This window comes from Tachyglossus aculeatus, chromosome X5 (genome assembly GCF_015852505.1).
Source record: "Tachyglossus aculeatus isolate mTacAcu1 chromosome X5, mTacAcu1.pri, whole genome shotgun sequence".
Taxonomy (NCBI): domain Eukaryota; kingdom Metazoa; phylum Chordata; class Mammalia; order Monotremata; family Tachyglossidae; genus Tachyglossus; species Tachyglossus aculeatus.
In genome coordinates, this window is record NC_052097.1 from 11074948 (window position 1) to 11096724 (window position 21777).

At 45.2% G+C, this 21777-nt stretch overlaps 1 protein-coding gene across 2 annotated transcripts in view; it reads right to left on the reverse strand.

Annotated features, from left to right (window-relative positions):
• STPG2 (sperm tail PG-rich repeat containing 2) overlaps positions 1-21777 on the reverse strand; it is a 354184-nt gene that overhangs the window by 286796 nt on the left and 45611 nt on the right. For both annotated transcript variants that reach the window (XM_038769335.1, XM_038769336.1), the window contains exons 7-10: positions 16844-16954; positions 14905-15064; positions 13200-13363; positions 1060-1152 (exon numbers count right to left, since the gene is read on the reverse strand). In XM_038769335.1, coding sequence (XP_038625263.1) covers positions 1060-1152; positions 13200-13363; positions 14905-15064; positions 16844-16954 — 528 coding nt within the window. The remainder of the gene's footprint in view (positions 1-1059; positions 1153-13199; positions 13364-14904; positions 15065-16843; positions 16955-21777) is intronic.

Consider the following 21777-nt stretch of genomic DNA (forward strand, 5'->3'; position numbering starts at 1 on the left):
AATAATATTACGGGCTGCAATATTGTACTCATTTACTCACTGGCACGGCAAACGCAGTCATATGTTCAACAGGACTAGAAGTTTACGTTTTTGAGCATCTGGTCATCATTACAGACAAAGTCTGATTTGTCTGTGAAGTCAAATTAATCATTACAGACTAATGGTCCTTCTGTTAGGAATTTTCAGGAGCTGAAGGAACATGTATATATAATGAATTAATTATTATTGAATTGAATGATTTAATAATAATAATAATGATGATGCTGGCATTTATTAAGCACTTGCTATGTGAAAAGCACTGTTCTAAGCGCTCGGGAGGTTACAGGGTGATCAAGTTGTCCCACAGAGGGCTCTCAGTCTTAATCCCCATTTTCCAGATGAGGGAACTGAGGCCCGGAGAAGTGAAGTGACTTGCCCAAAGTCACCCAGCTGACAATTGGTGGAGTGGGGATTCGAACCCATGACCTCTGACTTCAAAGCCCGGGCTCTTTCCACTGAGCCACGCTGCTTCTCTGACTTGTACCTAACAGTGCTTAGAACAGTGTTTGACACATAATAAGCTCTGAACAAATACTATATATATATATATATATATTTATTCATATTTATTTATTGTACCATATATAGTCCATATATATATATGGTACAATAAATAAATATATAATACGATTGAATATATAGTACATTGAATACCATACCATATATAGATGGTATTTGTTCAGAGCTTATTATGTGTCAAACACTGTTCTAAGCACTGTTAGGTACAAGCCAGAGAAGCAGCGTGGCTTAGTGGAAAAACCTGGGCTTGGGAGTCAGAGGACGTGGGTTCTAATCCCGGCTCCGCCACCTGTCTGCTGTGTGACCTTGGGCAAGTCACTTCACTTCTTTGTGCCTCAGTTACCTCCTCTGTAAAATGGGGGTGAAGACTGGGAGCCCCACGTGGTTACCCTGTATCTACCCCAGTGCTTGGTACATAGTATTACTTAATATATCATTATTATTGTTGTTAATAAACACTATTATTACTATCATTATTATTGTTATTATTATTATCATTACCTGGATGGCCACTGGAATCTTCTTTTCTGTTTTTGACAAGAACACAGGAGCTGGCTTTTTTGATTTGGGGGGTTCCTTAGGGAGATCCACCATCTGCAAATTCCAAAGAACGTAGAAAAATCCGTCAGGGTTGAACTTCTTCAAGTCGGCGGTGCTGTATCTGGATCAGTCTTTAGTAAGAAATGGTCAAACCATCCAAATGGGCTTGTCGAAAGTTGGCAAAAGAATTACGATCAGTCAATCAGTGGTATTTATTGAGCGCTTACCGCCTGCAGGGCATTCATTCATTCAATTCAATCGGATTTATTGAGCACTCACTGTATGCAGGGCATTCATTCATTCATTCAATTCAATCGTATTTATTGAGCACTCACTGTATGCAGGGCATTCATTCATTCAATTCAATCATATTTATTGAGCTTGCGTATGCAGGGCATTCATTCATTCAATTCAATTGTATTTATTGAGCACTCGTATGCAGGGCATTCATTCATTCAATTCAATCGTATTTATTGAGCACTCACTGTATGCAGGGCATTCATTCATTCAATTCAATCATATTTATTGAGCACTCAGTGTATGCAGGGCATTCATTCATTCAATTCAATCGTATTTATTGAGCACGCGTATGCAAGGCATTCATTCATTCAATTTAATCGTATTTATTGAGCACTCACTGTATGCAGGGCATTCATTCATTCATTCAATTCAATTGTATTTATTGAGCACTCACTGTATGCAGGGCATTCATTCATTCAATTCAATCATATTTATTGAGCACTCACTGTATGCAGGGCATTCATTCATTCAATTCAATCGTATTTATTGAGCATTCACTGTATGCAGGGCATTCATTCATTCAATTCAATCGTACTTATTGAGCACTCACTGTATGCAGGGCATTCATTCATTCAATTCAATCGTACTTATTGAGCACTCACTGTATGCAGGGCATTCATTCATTCAATTCAATCGTATTTATTGAGCACTCACTGTATGCAGGGCATTCATTCATTCAATTCAATCGTATGTATTGAGCACTCACTGTGTGCAGAGCAGTGTACTAAGCACTTGGGAGAGTCCAATACAACAATAAAACAGACACAATCCCTGTCCACGATGAGCTTACAGTCTGGAGCGGGGGGACTGTACTAAGCACTTGGGAAAGTGGACTGCGACAGAGTCGGTAAACGTATTCCCTGCCCACAAGGAGCTTATAGTCCGAAAGGGGAGATGGACGGACTTTTTTTTTCTTTAATGGTATTTGTAAAGCACTTACTACGTGTCACGTGCTGTTCTAAGATGCGGGGAAAGTATAAGCTAATTAGGTCGGACACAGTCCCTGTCCCACATGGGACTCGCACTCTAAGTAGGCGGGAGAACAGGTAAGGAATCCCCAATTTACAGCTGAGGCACAGAGAAGTTCAGTGACTTGCTCAAGGTCACACAGCAAGGCAGGATAAGAACCCACATCCTCCGATTCCCAGACTTCAAGATAAATCACAGATAGGGATGTGAGGTGTTGTGCAGCTGAGGGTGGGATAAATATCAAGGGCTTCAAGGGTCCAAGCGTGGCTCAGTGGAAAGAGCATGGGCTTTGGAGTCTGAAGTCATGGGTTCGAATCCCGGCTCCGCCACACGTCTGCTGTGTGACCTCGGGCAAGCCGCTTCACTTCTCTGTGCCTCAGTTCCCTCATCTGTAAAATGGGGATGAAGACTGTGAGCCCCACGTGGGACAACCTGATCACCTTGTATCCTCCCCAGCGCTTAGAACAGTGCTTTGCACATAGTAAGCGCTTAACAAATGCCATCATTATTATTATATCTGGTAGGAGGTGGGCACTGCTTCCCTAAGGAGCCGTGAGCCATAACTCTGTTGGAAAATGGCTGTCTCTAAATCTAGCCGAATGTGCTTCGGAGTCAGAGGTCATGGGTTCAAATCCCGGCTCCACCAATTGTCAGCTGTGGGACTTTGGGCAAGTCACTTCCCTGGGCCTCAGTTACCGCATCTGTAAAATGGGGATTAAGACTGTGAGCCCCCCCATGGGACAACCTGATCACCTTGTAACCTCCCCAGCGCTTAGTACAGTGCTTTGCACATAGTAAGCGCATAATAAATGCCATTATTATTATTATTATTATTATTATTATTATGTGCGGGAGAGGGTGAAGCCTGCTGGAGTCCTGGCAAGAAAGTCAGGTGGGTTTCAAAAGAACGAAAAAGGAGACTCGCGGGCCCGAGACGCAGCGGAATGGCCTCCTAATTAATTGAGGAAATGTTTCTGGAGGTTTGCGGGCGAGTTGGACCTGTTCATAATGAACTGGGAGAGAAGGGAACAGAAAATTAATGAAATTTTCAGGAGATAGAAAATCGGGGAGAGAGAGAGGGTACGCTAGGGAAGACGGTGGAAAAATTATGAACACGCTGAAGGGTTAGAGATATACAGGAAAGAATAAAAGTAAAAATTGAAGAAAGGTAAGCACCTCGGGGGAAATAATCTGAAAAATAAATTTTCAGTGGGCGGCAGAATCCTGAAAAGATTAATGCCTGAAGAGAGCCAGGGATAAGATGTTTTTGTAATAATAATACTAATGATAGCATTTATTAAGCACTTGCTGTGTGCAAAGCAATGTTCTAAGCGCCAAGGAGGTTACAAGGTGATCAGGTTGTACCATGGGGGGCTCACAGTCGAATCCCCATTTTCCAGATGAGGGAACTGAGGCCCAGAGAGTAATAATAATAATAACAATGGCATTTATTAAGCGCTTACTGTGTGCAGAGCACTGTACTAAGTAAGCACTTGGGAATTACAAGTTGGCAACATATAGAGACGGCCCCTACCCAACAGTGGGCTCACAGTCTATAATAATAATAATAATAATAATAATAATAATAACAATGGCATTTATTAAGCGCTTACTATGTGCAAAGCACTGTCCTAAGCGCTGGGGAGGTTACAAGGTGATCAGGTTGCCCCACGTGGGGCTCACAGTCTTCATCCCCATTTTCCAGATGAGGGAACTGAGGTGCAGAGAAGTGAAGTGACTTGCCCAAAGTCACACAGCAGGCAAGTGGCGGAGCCAGGATTCGAACCCATGACCTCTGACTCCAAAGCCCGGGCTCTTTCCACTGAGCCACACTGCTTCTGGACGCATTACTAGCCCAAAACGAGCTTCTGATGACAATGATGGCATTTGTTAAGCGCTTACTATGTCCCAAGCACTGTTCTGGTCTACAGGGGTTCGATTTGATACGATCTTGATACGATTTGGCTGATTCGGATTTTAAAGGCACGTCGATTTTCACCTCCTAAGTCAGTCAGTCGTATCTACTGAGCGCTTAGTGCGTGCAGAGCACTGTACTAAGCGCTTGAGAGAGTACAATAGAACAATAAACATATTCCCGGCCCACAACAAGCTCACAGAGGGGGAGAAAAAAAAGTAATATAAAATAGTAAATTATAGATATGCAGCGTGGCTCAATGGAAAGAGCCCGGGCTTTGGAGTCGGTGGTCATGGGTTCGAATCCCGGCTCCACCAAGTCAGCTGTGTGACCTTGGGCAAGTCACTTCACTTCTCTGGGCCTCAGTTCCCTCATCTGTCAAATGGGGATGAAGACAGTGAGCCCCCGTGGGACAACCTAATCACCTTGTATCCCCCCCAGCGCTTAGAACAGTGCTTTGCACATAGTAAGCACTTAAGAAATGCCATCGTTATTATTATTATTATTATTACCCACTCTGTTATTTTGTACTTTTGTACTTTTGTATTTTGAAAGAGCCCAGGCTTTGGAGTCAGTGGTCATGGGTTCAAATTCCGGCTCCGCCAATTGTCAGCTGTGTGACTTCGGGCAAGTCACCTCACTTCCCTGGGCCTCAGTGACCTCATCTGTAAAATGGGGATTGATTGTGAGCCCCCTGTGGGACAACCTGATCACTTTGTAAACTCCCCAGCGCTTAGAACAGTGCTTTACACATAGTAAGCGCTTAATAAGTGCCGTTATTATAATTATATGGACTTAAGTGTGAAAGGACTAGGAAGGGGGATGAAAAAAGGGAACTAGTCCCGGAATTGAAGGCTTCCATCATCATCATCATCATCAATCGTATTTATTGAGCGCTTACTATGTGCAGAGCACTGTACTAAGCGCTTGGGAAGTACAAATTGGCAACATATAGAGACAGTCCCTACCCAACAGTGGGCTCACAGTCTAAAAGGGGGAGACAGAGAACAAAACCAAATGGCAGCAAACTTTGGGACTCCCAGGCCCCTACCCTGTCATCATCAATCGAATTTATTGAGCGCTTACTATTTGCAGAGCACTGTACTAAGCGCTTGGGAAGTACAAATTGGTAACATATAGAGACAGTCCCTACCCAACAGTGGGCTCACAGTCTAAAAGGGGGAGACAGAGAACAAAACCAAATGGCAGCAAACCTTGTGACTCACAGGCCCTTACCCTGTCCCCATGCAGCAGACAAATTGCAGCAAACGTCGTGACTCCCAGGCCCGTAACCCGTCATCATCAATCGTATTTATTGAGCGCTTACTATGTGCAGAGCACTGTACTAAGCGCTTGGGAAGTAGAAATTGGCAACATATAGAGACAGTAATTACCCAACAGTGGGCTCACAGCCTAAAAGGGGGAGACAGAGAACAAAACCAAAGGGCAGTAAACCTTGTGACTCCCAGGCCCGTACCCTGTCCCTACAGAGCAGACAAATGGCAGCAAACCTTGTGACTCCCAGGCCCGTGCCCTGTCATCATCAACTGTATTTATTGAGCGCTTACTATCTGCAGAGCACTGTACTAAGCGCTTGGGAAGCAAAAATTGGCAATATATAGAGACAGTCCCTACCCAACAGTGGGCTCACAGTCTAACAGGGGGAGACAGAGAATAAAACCAAATGGCAGCAAACCTTGTGAATCCCAGACCCCAACCCTGTCCCCTACAACAGACAAATGGCAGCAAACCCTGTGACTCCCAGGCCCCTACCCTGTCCCCATGCAGCAGATAAATGGCAGCAAAAATTGTGACTCCCAGGCCCCTACACTGTCATCAGCAATCGTATTTATTGAGCGCTTACTATGTGCGGAGCACTGTACTAAGCGCTTGGGAAGTACAAATTGGCAACATATAGAGACAGTCCCTACCCAACAGAGGGCTCACAGTCTAAAAGGGGGAGACAGAGAATAAAACCAAATGGCAGCAAACCTTGTGAATCCCAGACCCCAACCCTGTCCCCTGCAACAGACAAATGGCAGCAAACCCTGTGACTCCCAGGCCCCTACCCTGTCCCCATGCAGCAGATAAATGGCAGCAAAAATTGTGACTCCCAGGCCCCTACACTGTCATCAGCAATCGGATTTATTGAGCGCTTACTATGTGCGGAGCACTGTACTAAGCGCTTGGGAAGTACAAATTGGCAACATATAGAGACAGTCCCTACCCAACAGTGGGCTCTCAGTCTAAAAGGGGGAGATAGAGAACAAAACCAAATGGCAGCAAACCTTGTGACTCCCAGACCCCTACCCTGTCCCCATGCAACAGACAAATGGCAGCAAACCCTGTGACTCCCAGGCCCGTACCCTGTCCCCATGCAGCAGATAAATGGCAGCAAAAATTGTGACTCCCAGGCCCCTACACTGTCATCAGCAATCGTATTTATTGAGCGCTTACTATGTGTGGAGCACTGTACTAAGCGCTTGGGAAGTACAAATTGGCAACATATAGAGACAGTCCCTACCCAACAGTGGGCTCACAGTCTAAAAGGGGGAGATGGAGAACAAAACCAAATAGCAGCAAAGCTTGTGACTCCCAGGCCCCTACCCTGTCCCCATGCGGCAGACAAATGGCAGCAAACCCTGTGACTCCCAGGCCCCTACCCTGTCTCCATTCAGCAGATAAATGGCAGCAAACCTTCTGACTCCCAGGCCCCTACCCTGTCATCAGCAATCGTATTTATTGAGCGCTTACTATGAGCAGAGCACTGTACTAAGCGCTTGGGAAGTAGAAATTGGCAACATATAGAGACAGTAATTACCCAACAGTGGGCTCACAGTCTAAAAGGGGGAGACAGAGAACAAAACCAAAGGGCAGTAAACCTTGTGACTCCCAGGCCCGTACCCTGTCATCATCAACTGTATTTATTGAGCGCTTACTATTTGCAGAGCACTGTACTAAGCGCTTGGGAAGCAAAAATTGGCAACATATAGAGATAGTCCCTACCCAACAGTGGGCTCACAGTCTAAAAGGGGGAGACAGAGAATAAAACCAAATGGCAGCAAACCTTGTGACTCACAGGCCCTTACCCTGTCCCCATGCAGCAGACAAATGGCAGCAAACCTTGTGACTCCCAGGCCCGTAACCTGTCATCATCAATCGTATTTATTGAGCGCTTACTATGTGCAGAGCACTGTACTAAGCGCTTGGGAAGTACAAATTGGTAACATATAGAGACAGTCCCTACCCAACAGTGGGCTCACAGTCTAAAAGGGGGAGACAGAGAACAAAACCAAAGGGCAGCAAACCTTGTGACTCCCAGGCCCGTACCCTGTCCCTACAGAGCAGACAAATGGCAGCAAACCTTGTGACTCCCAGGCCCGTGCTCTGTCATCATCAACTGTATTTATTGAGCGCTTACTATTTGCAGAGCACTGTACTAAGCGCTTGGGAAGCAAAAATTGGCAACATATAGAGACAGTAATTACCCAACAGTGGGCTCACAGTCTAAAAGGGGGAGACAGAGAATAAAACCAAATGGCAGCAAACCTTGTGAATCCCAGACCCCTACCCTGTCCCCATGCAACAGACAAATGGCAGCAAACCCTGTGACTCCCAGGCCCCTACCCTGTCCCCATGCAGCAGATAAATGGCAGCAAAAATTGTGACTCCCAGGCCCCTACACTGTCATCAGCAATCGGATTTATTGAGCGCTTACTATGTGCGGAGCACTGTACTAAGCGCTTGGGAAGTACAAATTGGCAACATATAGAGACAGTCCCTACCCAACAGAGGGCTCACAGTCTAAAAGGGGGAGACAGAGAATAAAACCAAATGGCAGCAAACCTTGTGACTCCCAGACCCCAACCCTGTCCCCTACAACAGACAAATGGCAGCAAACCCTGTGACTCCCAGGCCCCTACCCTGTCCCCATGCAGCAGATAAATGGCAGCAAAAATTGTGACTCCCAGGCCCCTACACTGTCATCAGCAATCGTATTTATTGAGCGCTTACTATGTGTGGAGCACTGTACTAAGCGCTTGGGAAGTACAAATTGGCAACATATAGAGACAGTCCCTACCCAACAGTGGGCTCACAGTCTAAAAGGGGGAGATGGAGAACAAAACCAAATAGCAGCAAAGCTTGTGACTCCCAGGCCCCTACCCTGTCCCCATGCGGCAGACAAATGGCAGCAAACCCTGTGACTCCCAGGCCCCTACCCTGTCTCCATTCAGCAGATAAATGGCAGCAAACCTTCTGACTCCCAGGCCCCTACCCTGTCATCAGCAATCGTATTTATTGAGCGCTTACTATGAGCAGAGCACTGTACTAAGCGCTTGGGAAGTACAAATTGGCAACATATAGAGACAGTCCCTACCCAACAGTGGGCTCACAGTCTAAAAGGGGGAGACAGAGAACAAAACCAAATGGCAGCAAACCTTGTGACTCACAGGCCCTTACCCTGTCCCCATGCAGCAGACAAATTGCAGCAAACGTTGTGACTCCCAGGCCCGTAACCCGTCATCATCAATCGTATTTATTGAGCGCTTACTATGTGCAGAGCACTGTACTAAGCGCTTGGGAAGTAGAAATTGGCAACATATAGAGACAGTAATTACCCAACAGTGGGCTCACAGTCTAAAAGGGGGAGACAGAGAACAAAACCAAAGGGCAGTAAACCTTGTGACTCCCAGGCCCGTGCCCTGTCATCATCAACTGTATTTATTGAGCGCTTACTATTTGCAGAGCACTGTACTAAGCGCTTGGGAAGTACAAATTGGCAACATATAGCGACAGTCCCTACCCAACAGAGGGCTCACAGTCGAAAAGGGGGAGACAGAGAATAAAACCAAATGGCAGCAAACCTTGTGACTCACAGGCCCTTACCCTGTCCCCATGCAGCAGACAAATGGCAGCAAACATTGTGACTCCCAGGCCCGTAACCTGTCATCATCAATCGTATTTATTGAGCGCTTACTATGTGCAGAGCACTGTACTAAGCGCTTGGGAAGTAGAAATTGGCAACATATAGAGACAGTAATTACCCAACAGTGGGCTCACAGTCTAAAAGGGGGAGACAGAGAACAAAACCAAAGGGCAGTAAACCTTGTGACTCCCAGGCCCGTACCCTGTCCCTACAGAGCAGACAAATGGCAGCAAACCTTGTGACTCCCAGGCCCGTGCCCTGTCATCATCAACTGTATTTATTGAGCGCTTACTATCTGCAAAGCACTGTACTAAGCGCTTGGGAAGCAAAAATTGGCAATATATAGAGACAGTCCCTACCCAACAGTGGGCTCACAGTCTAAAAGGGGGAGACAGAGAATAAAACCAAATGGCAGCAAACCTTGTGAATCCCAGACCCCAACCCTGTCCCCTACAACAGACAAATGGCAGCAAACCCTGTGACTCCCAGGCCCCTACCCTGTCCCCATGCAGCAGATAAATGGCAGCAAAAATTGTGACTCCCAGGCCCCTACACTGTCATCAGCAATCGTATTTATTGAGCGCTTACTATGTGCGGAGCACTGTACTAAGCGCTTGGGAAGTACAAATTGGCAACATATAGAGACAGTCCCTACCCAACAGTGGGCTCTCAGTCTAAAAGGGGCAGATAGAGAACAGAACCAAATGGCAGCAAAACTTGTGACTCCCAGACCCCTACCCTGTCCCCATGCAACAGACAAATGGCAGCAAACCCTGTGACTCCCAGGCCCGTACCCTGTCCCCATGCAGCAGATAAATGGCAGCAAAAATTGTGACTCCCAGGCCCCTACACTGTCATCAGCAATCGTATTTATTGAGCGCTTACTATGTGCAGAGCACTGTACTAAGCGCTTGGGAAGTACAAATTGGCAACATATAGAGACAGTCCCTACCCAACAGTGGGCTCACAGTCTAAAAGGGGGAGATAGAGAACAAAACCAAATGGCAGCAAACCTTGTGAATCCCAGACCCCAACCCTGTCCCCTGCAACAGACAAATGGCAGCAAACCCTGTGACTCCCAGGCCCCTACCCTGTCCCCATGCAGCAGATAAATGGCAGCAAACTTTGTGACTCCCAGGCTCGTACCCTGTCATCATCAACTGTATTTATTGAGCGCTTACTATTTGCAGAGCACTGTACTAAGCGCTTGGGAAGCAAAAATTGGCAACATATAGAGACAGTCCCTACCCAACAGTGGGCTCACAGTCTAAAAGGGGGAGACAGAGAATAAAACCAAATGGCAGCAAACCTTGTGAATCCCAGACCCCAACCCTGTCCCCTGCAACAGACAAATGGCAGCAAACCCTGTGACTCCCAGGCCCCTACCCTGTCCCCATGCAGCAGATAAATGGCAGCAAAAATTGTGACTCCCAGGCCCCTACACTGTCATCAGCAATCGTATTTATTGAGCGCTTACTATGTGCGGAGCACTGTACTAAGCGCTTGGGAAGTACAAATTGGCAACATATAGAGACAGTCCCTACCCAACAGTGGGCTCACAGTCTAAAAGGGGGAGATGGAGAACAAAACCAAATGGCAGCAAACCTTGTGACTCCCAGACCCCAACCCTGTCTCCTGCAACAGACAAATGGCAGCAAACCCTGTGACTCCCAGGCCCCTACCCTGTCCCCATGCAGCAGATAAATGGCAGCAAAAATTGTGACTCCCAGGCCCCTACCCTGTCATCAGCAATCGGATTTATTGAGCGCTTACTATGAGCAGAGCACTGGACTAAGCGCTTGGGAAGTACAAATTGGCAACATATAGAGACAGTCCCTACCCAACAGTGGGCTCACAGTCTAAAAGGGGGAGACAGAGAACAAAACCAAATGGCAGCAAACCTTGTGACTCACAGGCCCCTACCCTGTCCCTATGCGGCAGACAAATGGCAGCAAACCTTGTGACTCCCAGGCCCCTACCCTGTTATCATCAGCATGTTTTGGTTTGAAATGTGATTTTTTACTGGATTTCTTTGGGCTCCAAATCTTAGTGGACGTCCAAATCGGGCTTCACCGCCAACGGTTGTTCCACTCAAGCTCGTTTCAACCTTCATTTGGTCTTTTTTGCCGCCAGATGAAACTGCACATCCCAGGTGGATCCCAATCAGGAAAACGGCGCATCAAAACAAATTTGAATAGCAAACCCATCGTTCCTATTGTAATCTGGTATTCGGAGGCCACGTAATAATGCCCTGTCGCTCTCTTTAATTGGGATTTAAATAAGAATGCTCCATAAATTCGCAGCCTTATTTCTATCATTTATTTTCTCTCAGGGCGTTCTACTGGGAAATTTGGGGAGTGATTACCTATTTATTGACTGCATAATTGCCGCTCAATACAGATTCAACGGTCTGTTTTCCAGAATGGAGGGGGAATTATGATTTGGGATCTTTTCTGAGTGCTAATCAATTGTGTGTTATTACTTTCCTTGTGGGAGTTATTCTTCTTCACACTGAAAAGCCAGAATTGAACTGCTTTGTTTATGATCATTACGTCAGTCCTGTCCGCTCAGTTTCCTCATCTGTCAGATGGGGATTCATTCATTCATTCAATCAATCGTATTTATTGAGCGCTTACTGTGCGCAGAACACTGTACTAAGCGCTTGGGAAGTACAAGTCGGCAACATATAGAGACGGTCCCTACCCGACAGCGGGCTCACAGGCTAGAGGGGGGAGACGGACGACAAAACAAAACACGGAGACAGGTGTCAAAGTCATCAGAACAAATAGAATTAAATAATGTGTGTCCAACCTGATGAGCTTGTATCTACCCCGGTACTTAGTAAGTACCCAGCACATAGTAAGTGCTTAACGAAAACCATTAAAAAATAAAAGAAGGGGATATATGGGGATTAAATTTCTGTTCTCACTTCCTTAGACTGTGAGACCCATTCGGGACAGGGACTGTGTCTGATCTGATTATCCTTTATCTGCCCCTGAATCAATCAATCAATCAAGCGTATTTATTGAGCGCTTACTGTGTGCCGAGCACTGTATTAAGCGCTTGGGAAGTCCAAGTTGGCAACATCTAGAGACGGTCCCTACCCAACAGTGGGCTCACAGTCTAGAAGACTGTGAACTTGAGAAGACTGTGAACCCTGAATAGTAATAATAATAATAATAATGGCATTTATTAAGCGCTTACTAATGTGCAAAGCACTGTTCTAAGCGCTGAGGAGGTTACAAGGTGATCGGGTTGGCCCACGGGGGGCTCACAGTCTTAATCCCCATTTTACAGATGAGGTGACTGAGGCACAGAGAAGTGAAGAGACTTGCCCAAAGTCACACAGCTGACAACTGGCGGAGCTGGGATTTGAACCCATGACCTCTGACTCCGAAGCCCAGGCTCTTTCCACTGAGCCACGCTGCTTGGCAAATAGTAAATATGAGCCCCCTGTTGGGTAGGGATCGTCTCTATATGTTGCCAACTTGTACTTCCCAAGCGCTTAATACAGTGCTCTGCACACAGTAAGCGCTCAATAAATACGATTGAATGAATGAATAGATACAAAGCAAATACCAGAACGATTATTATAGTACAATTGGGCAAGTTACCTCACCACTGTCCGCCTCAGTTTCCTCATCTGTCAGATGGGGATTAAGGCTGTTAGCCTCACGTGGGACGGGGACTGTGTCCAACCCCATTTGCACATATCCACCCCAGCGCTTAGTACAGTGCCGAATAAAACAGTCGTTACCAGATACTCATAATGGCGCTAACAGATGGATGAGACTGGGAGCCCGCCGTTGGATAGGGACCGTCTCTATACGTGGCCAACTTGGACTTCCCAAGTGCTTAGTACAGTGCTCTGCACACAGTAAGCGCTAAATAAATATGACTGATTGATTGATTGACCTCAGATTTCCAAATTATTTCCCACTGATCAGCCCAGTCCCCGGCTTTAAAGAAAGGAAAGGAATTTTCCGTTACCTGATAATCAGCTGGTCCGGGAGAATTAAACGCTTCTTTCTTACTACGGTGGAAAACGCGGGGAACGGAGGATCCGAATGCGCCTTTCCTTGCTTTCTCCCAGCCTGCCTTTCTCCACCCGTCACCGGTATTCCCGTCGTGGAAAATATCGTAGTGTGCGGGACCTGGGAAACATGAACGATATTTTTTCCCCTTTTAGACTGTGAGCCCGCTGTTGGGTAGGGACTGTCTCTATATGTTGCCGACTTGTACTTCCCAAGCGCTTAGTACGGTGCTCTGCACACAGTAAGCGCTCAATAAATACGATTGATTGATTGAGTGATTGAACGACAATATGCGGCACGTCCCGGACACGCTTCCAATAACCTGATTGAAATGAGAATTGAAATACAAATTGCATTTGCAGCAACCAGAAAACACCACCAAGAGGCCCGGGTTCGATTCGATTCCGAACTGTTTGTGCGTGTGTCTGCCCAAGCCTTACAAGTCCCAGAACCACACTGAGTCAGCGGCCGACCGACGGGTGTAGCCTTGAATTCACGGGCTGTGGAGTCGGAGGTCCTGGGTTCGAATCCCGGCTCCGCCACTTGTTAGCTGTGTAGTGAGCGCTTAACAACTACCACAATTATTATTATGACTATTATCATTCATTTTTATGGTATTTGCCAAGCGCTTATTGTGCGTCCAACACTGTTTTCAGTGCTGGAGTAGAAACAAGATTATTCAGCGGGACGCAATCCCAGTTCCACATGCGATTCACAGTCTAAGAGTGGGAAGGAGGAGGATTTAATCCCCATTTAGGCCTTCCCAGACTGAGCCCCCTCCTTCCTCTCCCCCTCCCCATCCCCCCCGCCTTACCTCCTTCCCCTCCCCACAGCACCTGTATAGATGTACATATGCTTGTACGGATTTATTACTCTATTTATTTATTTATTTTATTTGTACATATTTCTTCAATTTAGTTTATTTTGTGACTATGTTTTCTTTTGTTGTCTGTCTCCCCCTTCTAGACCGTGAGCCCGCTGTCGGGTAGGGACCGTCTCTATATGTTGCCAACTTGGACTTCCCAAGCGCTTAGTACAGTGCTCTGCACACAGTAAGCGAGCAATAAATACGATTGAATGAATGACAGGAGTCGCCGATAATAACCAATCAGATTAACCTCGGTGATTTATTATTTATTTATTTATGATTTATTTATTGATTTATACCTTCCCCTCCCCACAGCACCTGTATATATGTATATATGTTTGTATGCATTTATTACTCTATTTATTTTACTTGTACATATTTAAACTATTTATTTTATTTTGTGAATATGTTATGTTTTGTTGTCTGCCTCCCCCTTCTAGACTGTGAGCCCGCTGTTGGGTAGGGACCGTCTCTAGATGTTGCCAACTTGGACTTCCCAAGCGCTTAGTCCAGTGCTCTGCACACAGTAGGCGCTCAATAAATACGATTGAATGAATGAATATGTATATATGTTTGTACATATTTGTTACTCTATTTTATTTTGTTAATACGTTTTGTTTTGTTTTCTGTCTCCCCCTTCTAGACTGTGAGCCCGCTGTCGGGTAGGGACCGTCTCTAGATGTTGCCAACTTGGACTTCCCAAGCGCTTAGTCCAGTGCTCTGCACACAGTAGGCGCTCAATAAATACGACTGAGTGAATGAATGACGCGTGGTGCTCGGATTCGTCGCTAACCTGGTGATTTCTCCAGGCCGGAGCCCTCTGGGAATCGCAGTGCCGTTCGACCGAAGGGGGTCAGGTTGAGTCCCGATGTTTTCTTCAAGGACTTCAGGGCGGTGCGAGGTTCATTATACGTGCCAGGCGCGGGGGTGATTGATTTCACAGGTACAAATCTCTGGCGGAGCGCGGGAGAAAAGAAGCCGACGACGGGTTGTGAGTCAACTGAGATACTTCATGGGGGAAAAAGTGGCCCTGGTAGGGCTAGAGCATCTGGAGTTTAATTGATCTCTTCATTGGAGAAACAGCGTGGCTCAGTGGAAAGAGCCCGGGCTTTGGAATCAATCAAATAATCAATCAATCATACTTATTGAGCCCTTACTGTGTGCAGAGCACTGGACTAAGCGCTTGGGAAGTCCAAGTTGGCAACGTCTAGAGCCGGTCCCTACCCGACAGCGGGCTCACAGTCTAGAAGGGGGAGATGGACAACAAAACAAAGCATATTAACAAAATAAAATAAATAGAATAAATACGTACAAATAAAATAAATTATTCATTCATTCATTCATTCATTCTTTCAATCGTATTTACCGAGCACTTACTGCGTGCAGAGCACTGTACTAAGTGCTTGGGAAGTCCAAGTTGGCAACATCTAGAGACGGTCCCTACCCGACAGTGGGCTCACAGTCTAGAAGGGGGAGACAGACAACAAAACAAAACATATTCACAAAATAAAATAAATAGAATAAATATGTACAAATAAAATAAATAGAGTCATTCATTCATTCATTCATTCACTCATTCAATCGTATTTATTGAGTGCTTACTGTGTGCAGAGCACTGTACTGAGCTCTTGGGAAGTCCAAGTTGGCAACATATAGAGACGGTCCCTACCCAGCAGTGGGCTCACAGTCTAGAAGGGAGAGACAGAGAACAAAACAAAACATATTAACAAAATAAAATAAATAGAATAAATATGTACAAATAAAATAAATAAATAAATAGAGTCATTCATTCATTCAATCAATCGTATTTATTGAGCGCTTCCTGTGTGCAGAGGACTGTGCTAAGCGCTTGGGAAGTACAAGTTGGCAACACATAGAGACGGTCCCTACCCAATAGCGGGCTCACAGTCTAGAAGGGGGAGACAGAAAACAAAACAAAACATATTAACAAAATCAAATAAATAGAATAAATATGTACAAATACAATAGAGTCATTCATTCATTCATTCATTCAATCGTATTTATTAAGTGCTTACTGTGTGCAGAGCACTGGACTAAGCGCTTGGGAAGGACAAGTTGGCAACATATAGAGACGGTCCCTACCCAACAGCGGGCTCACAGTCTAGAAGGGGGAGACAGACAACAAAACAAAACATATTCACAGAATCAAATAAATAGAATGTGTACAAATAAAAGAAATAGAGTAATAATAAAATAAATAGAGTACTAGTAATACCATTGGTGTTACACTGTACTCGCCAAGTGTTTAGTCCAGTGCTCTGCACACGGTAAGTGCTCTTCACTCCTCTAACAGTGGCATTACTGACCAAATGACCCCCTTTTAGACTGTGAGCCCACTGTTGGGTAGGGACTGTCTCTATATGTTGCCAACTTGGACTTCCCAAGCGCTTAGTACAGTGCTCTGCACACAGTAAGCGCTCAATAAATACGATTGATGATGATGATGATTCTATTTATTTTATTAGTACGTTTGGTTTTGTTCTCTGTCTCCCCCTTTTAGACTGTGAGCCCACTGTTGGGTAGGGACTGTCTCTATATGTTGCCAATTTGTACTTCCCAAGAGCTTAGTACAGTGCTCTGCACATAGTAAGCGCTCAATAAATACGACTGATGATGATGATGAAATGATCGGTCGATCGATCGCCCTGCTCGTTTCGCCTTCTGACAACTTTCCGCGTACGGTTTTCCAGAAACGCTGGGAGGCCCCTTACTTTGGCTTGCGAAAGGAAAGGAGGATGGAGGGTTTCGGTGCCTTTCGGCGTCACGCTCTCCGTCTTCTGAAACTGGCTTTTAATGTCGTATTTCCCAGGTCCCGGGACTCCCTGAAATGCAGAGAGAGAGAGAGAAATGTGGACGCTCATCAAGGCAGGGCTTACGATGCTTCAAGGAAAAGCCGTTCAAACGTCGACGGGTTTTAGAAGAAAATCCGTGGATGGAATGACGGCGTCACTTCAATGAAAGGCAAAATGGGAGGGACGGCTTTCCGGGAACTGGAAAGGAAACGCTTAGTCAATCAATGAATCGATCAATCGTATTTATTGAGCGCTTACTGTGTGCAGAGCACTGGACTAAGGGCTTGGGAAGTACAAGTCGGCAACACATAGAGACAGTCCCAACCCAACAGCGGGCTCACAGTCTAGAAGTCTAGTCCAGTGCTCTGCACACAGTAAGCGCTCAATAAATACGATTGAATGAATGAAGGAATGAAACACTCCTCAGCTAGAGTTTCCTTTCTTCCTCAGAGCCATTTTCCCTTATTTTCCCTTACGACGTTGCTGCTCTTTCCTGACATGCTCTAAGAAAAATGATGGAGATTTCTACACCATGAGATGAGAAGCTACTAACAGAGGCCTAGAAGGGGTGATTACCATTTCCATCAATCAATCAAACAATCAAGCGCTTGGGAAGTACAAGTTGGCAACATATAGAGACGGTCCCTACCCAACATCACATAGAGGAAATCATTTTCTTAAATGTTTCCGACTGAAAGTTGTATTTTTTTTTTAAGTTAAGCAGTTCCCATTGTTCGATACTGTGAGCCCACTGTTGGGTAGGGACCGTCTCTATATATTGCTAACTTGTACTTCCCAAGCGCTTAGTACACTGCTCTGCACACAGTAAGTGCTCAATAAATACAATTGATTGATTGATTGATATAACACCTTTTAAGGCTGTGCTTAATAAAAATAATAATAATAATATTCATTCATTCATTCAGTCATATTTATTGAGCGCTTACAGTGTGCAGAGCACTGTACTAAGCGCTTGGGAAGTCCAAGTTGGCAACATATAGAGACGGTCCCTACCCGACAGCAGGCTCACAGTCTAGAGGGAGTACACAGTAAGCGCTCAATAAATACGATTGAATGAATGAATGTAATGTGACGTGCCCCCAGGCCACACAGCAGACAAGTGGGAGAACCAGGATTAGAACCCATGACCCCAGGCCCAGGCTCTATCCACTACACCGTGCTGCTGCCCCCCTCAAAAGGGCAGAGCCTCCGACAAGTGAAGGACCTGTGTATAACTTCATTCTTCAGCGTTTTCTTTGGTCTATGTAAGCCTGGCCTAAATAGCGAACGCAAGATTATGTTCGAGTTTGAAAGACTGTCTACTAATAATTTTGTTATTTGTTCATTCATTCGTTCATTCAATCGTATTTATTGAGCGCTTACTGTGTACAGAGCACTGCACTAAGCGCTTGGGAAGTCCAAGTTGGCAACATATAGAGACGGTCCCTATTCATTCATTCATTTATTTAATCATATTTATTGAGCACTTACTGTGTGCACAGCACTGCACTAAGCGCTTGGGAAGTCCAAGTTGGCAACATCTAGAGACGGTCCCTACCCGACAGCGGGCTCACAGTCTAAAAGGGGGAGACAGAGATCAAAACCAAACATACTAACAAAATAAAATAAATAGAATAAATATGTACAAATAAAATAAATAGAGTAATAAATACATACAAACATATATACATATATATATATATATACTTCACTTCTCTGGACAGTGGGCTCACAGTCTAGAAGGGGGAGACAGACAACAAAACAAGACATATTCACAAAATAAAAGAAATAGAATAAATATGTACAAATAAAATAGAGTAATAAATACATACAAACATATATATACATATATACTTCACTTCTCTGGACAGTGGGCTCACAGTCTAGAAGGGGGAGACAGACAACGAAACAAAACATATTCACAAAATAAAAGAAATAGAATAAATATGTACAAATAAAATAAATAAATAGAGTAATAAACACATACAAACATATATACATATATACTTCACTTCTCTGGACAGTGGGCTCACAGTGTAGAAGAACTTCTCTGTGACTCAGTTACCGCATCTGTAAAATGGGGATCAAAAGTGTGAGCCCCTTATGAGGCTCCAATAAGGCTCTGAAGTCATGGGGGGAGAGTGATTTTCTGTCCGATTTGAGGAGGGAGGGCTCCTCTTAGCTGGAAAACCCTACTTTCATTCATTCATTCAATCGTATTTATTGAGCGCTTACCGTGTGCAGAGCACTGTACTAAGCGCTTGGGAAGTATAAGTTGGCAACGTATAGAGACGGTCCCTAACAGGCGGGAGCTGGGGCCCTGGGCCGTCTGAATAAATTGAGAAGATGGAAATCGGTGCTTCAGATTGTTACTTCTAAGTCTGCTTTGATGGAGAAGGCGAGGCCATATTTTCCCTCTCCAGCGGCTCTGACGCCAGACTTCCACGGTCCCTGCGTGGAGGGAATAATAAAATAATAATAATAATGTTGGTATTTGTTAAGCGCTGACTATGTGCCAAGCACTGTTCTAAGCACTGGGGTAGATATGAGGCAATTGGGTTGTCCCACATGGGACTCACAGTCAATCAATTAATCAATCGCATTTATTGAGCGCTTACTGTGTGCAGAGCACTGTACTAAGCGCTTGGGAAGTCCAAGTTGGCAACATATAGAGACAGTCCCTACCCAACAGTGGGCTCACAGTCTAGAAGGGGGAGACGGAGAACAAAACCAAACATACTAACAAAATAAAATAAATAGAATAGATATGGACAAGTAAAATAAATAAATAAACAAATAGAGTAATAAATAGGTACAAACATATATACATATATACAGGTGCTGTGGGGAAGGGAAGGAGGTAAGATGGGGGGGATGGAGAGGGGGACGAGGGGGCAGTCCTAATCCCCATTTTACAGATGAGGTAACTGAGGCCCAGAGAAGTGAAGTGACTTGCCCAAAGTCACACAGCTGACAAGTGGAGGAGCCGGGATTAGAACCCACGACCTCTGATTCCAAAGCCCGTCCTCTTTCCACCGAGCCCCGCTGCTTCTATAACGACTTATACTTCCCAAGTGCTTGGTACAGTGCTCTGCACACAGCAAGCGCTCAATAAATACGATTGAATAATAATAATAATAATAATGGCATTTATTAAGCGCTTACTATGTGCAAAGCACTGTTCTAAGTGCTGGGGGGATACAAGGTGATCAGGTTGTCCCACGTGGGGCTCACAGTCTTAATCCCATTTTACAGATGAGGTAATTGAGGCACAGCGAAGTTACGTGGCTTGCCCAAGGTCCCACAGCTGACGAGTGGCGGAGCCGGGATTCGAACCCATGACCTCTGACTCCAAAGCCCGGGCTCTTTCCACTGACCCACGCTGCTTCTCCGAATGAATGAATAAGGAAACCCCCGGGCCGCTCAGACCTTCTTCGTACCGACTCCTCTTTGGAAACCGGCATCGATTTGGTCCTGTGAAGGCAGGGTTTATTCGCCCGAGATCACAGAAAATAAGATAATAACAATAATAATAATAATAATGGCATTTATTAAGCGCTTACTATGTGAAAAGCACTGTCCTAAGCGCTGGGGAGGTTACAAGGTGATCAGGTTGTCCCACGTGGGCCTCACAGTCTTCATCCCCATTTCACAGATGAGGGAACTGAGGCCCAGAGAAGTGAAGTGACTTGCCTGAAGTCACCCAGCTGACAATTGGCAGAGCGGGGATTTGAACCCATGACCTCTGACTCCAAAGCCCGGGCTCTTTCCACTGAGTCACGCTGCTTCTCGATATGAAAACACACCCTTCTTCCAGTCATTTACTTTAAACCTTTTTTAAGCGGACCCTTGACCGGCTCTTCCACACCGTGAGGGGTCTTCGGTTTTGTTCTCTGTCCCCCCCTTTTAGACTGTGAGCCCACTATTGGGTAGGGACTGTCTCTAGATGTTGCCAATTTGTACTTACTAAGCGCTTAGTACAGTGCTCTGCACATAGTAAGCGCTCAATAAATACGATTGATGAGGAGGAGGAGGAGGAGGAGACTCACAAGAGACGGACGGAGATCAAAGTCGGCCTAGGAAAATTCAAAGACGAGGCACGCTTTTCCTTTCCTTTGGATCATTTCGCGCAGGACTCGGCGAAAGCCAAACCATCTGTTAGGTGTTGAATAACCACCAGGAATTGGGTTTTTGCTGAGTATTGAATGACAATACCCGGGAAAGAAAAAACTAAAACAATTAACAATCTGTCCTGACCGCATGTTTTAGGAAACATTCCAAATTGGATTTTTTTTTTTAATTTTTAAGGAGAAACATTTCTTTGTTATAGCTGGCAAACCGGGTCTCCTTTTATACCACGGGGAAAGGCTAGAATGACAGTCCGAGAAAACCTGAAACAATAAATTCTCCGACTTGTAGGAATGTGTCAAAACTCCAAAAACACACTTCTGAAACTCACACTCTGACTCCAAACTCTTATGATCAAATAGACCGTATTATCAATAAGTGAAAAAGCGAACAACGAAAGATTCCTAATGAAGACTAGAAAATGTATTCATTGACCGCATTCAGTACGTGAAAAAGTGAACAACGAACGATTCCTAATGAAGACTAGAAAATTCATTCACTCGATCGTATTTATTGAGCGCTTACTGTGTGCAGAGCACTGTACTAAGCGCTTGGGAAGTCCAAGTTGGCAACATCTAGAGACGGTCCCTACCCGACAGTGGGCTCACAGTCTAGAAGACTGTGTTGCCAACTAGAAGATATACAGTAACGGACACATTTCCCAAGCGCTTAGTACAGTGCTCTGCACACAGTAAGCGCTCAATAAATACAGTTGAATGAATGTC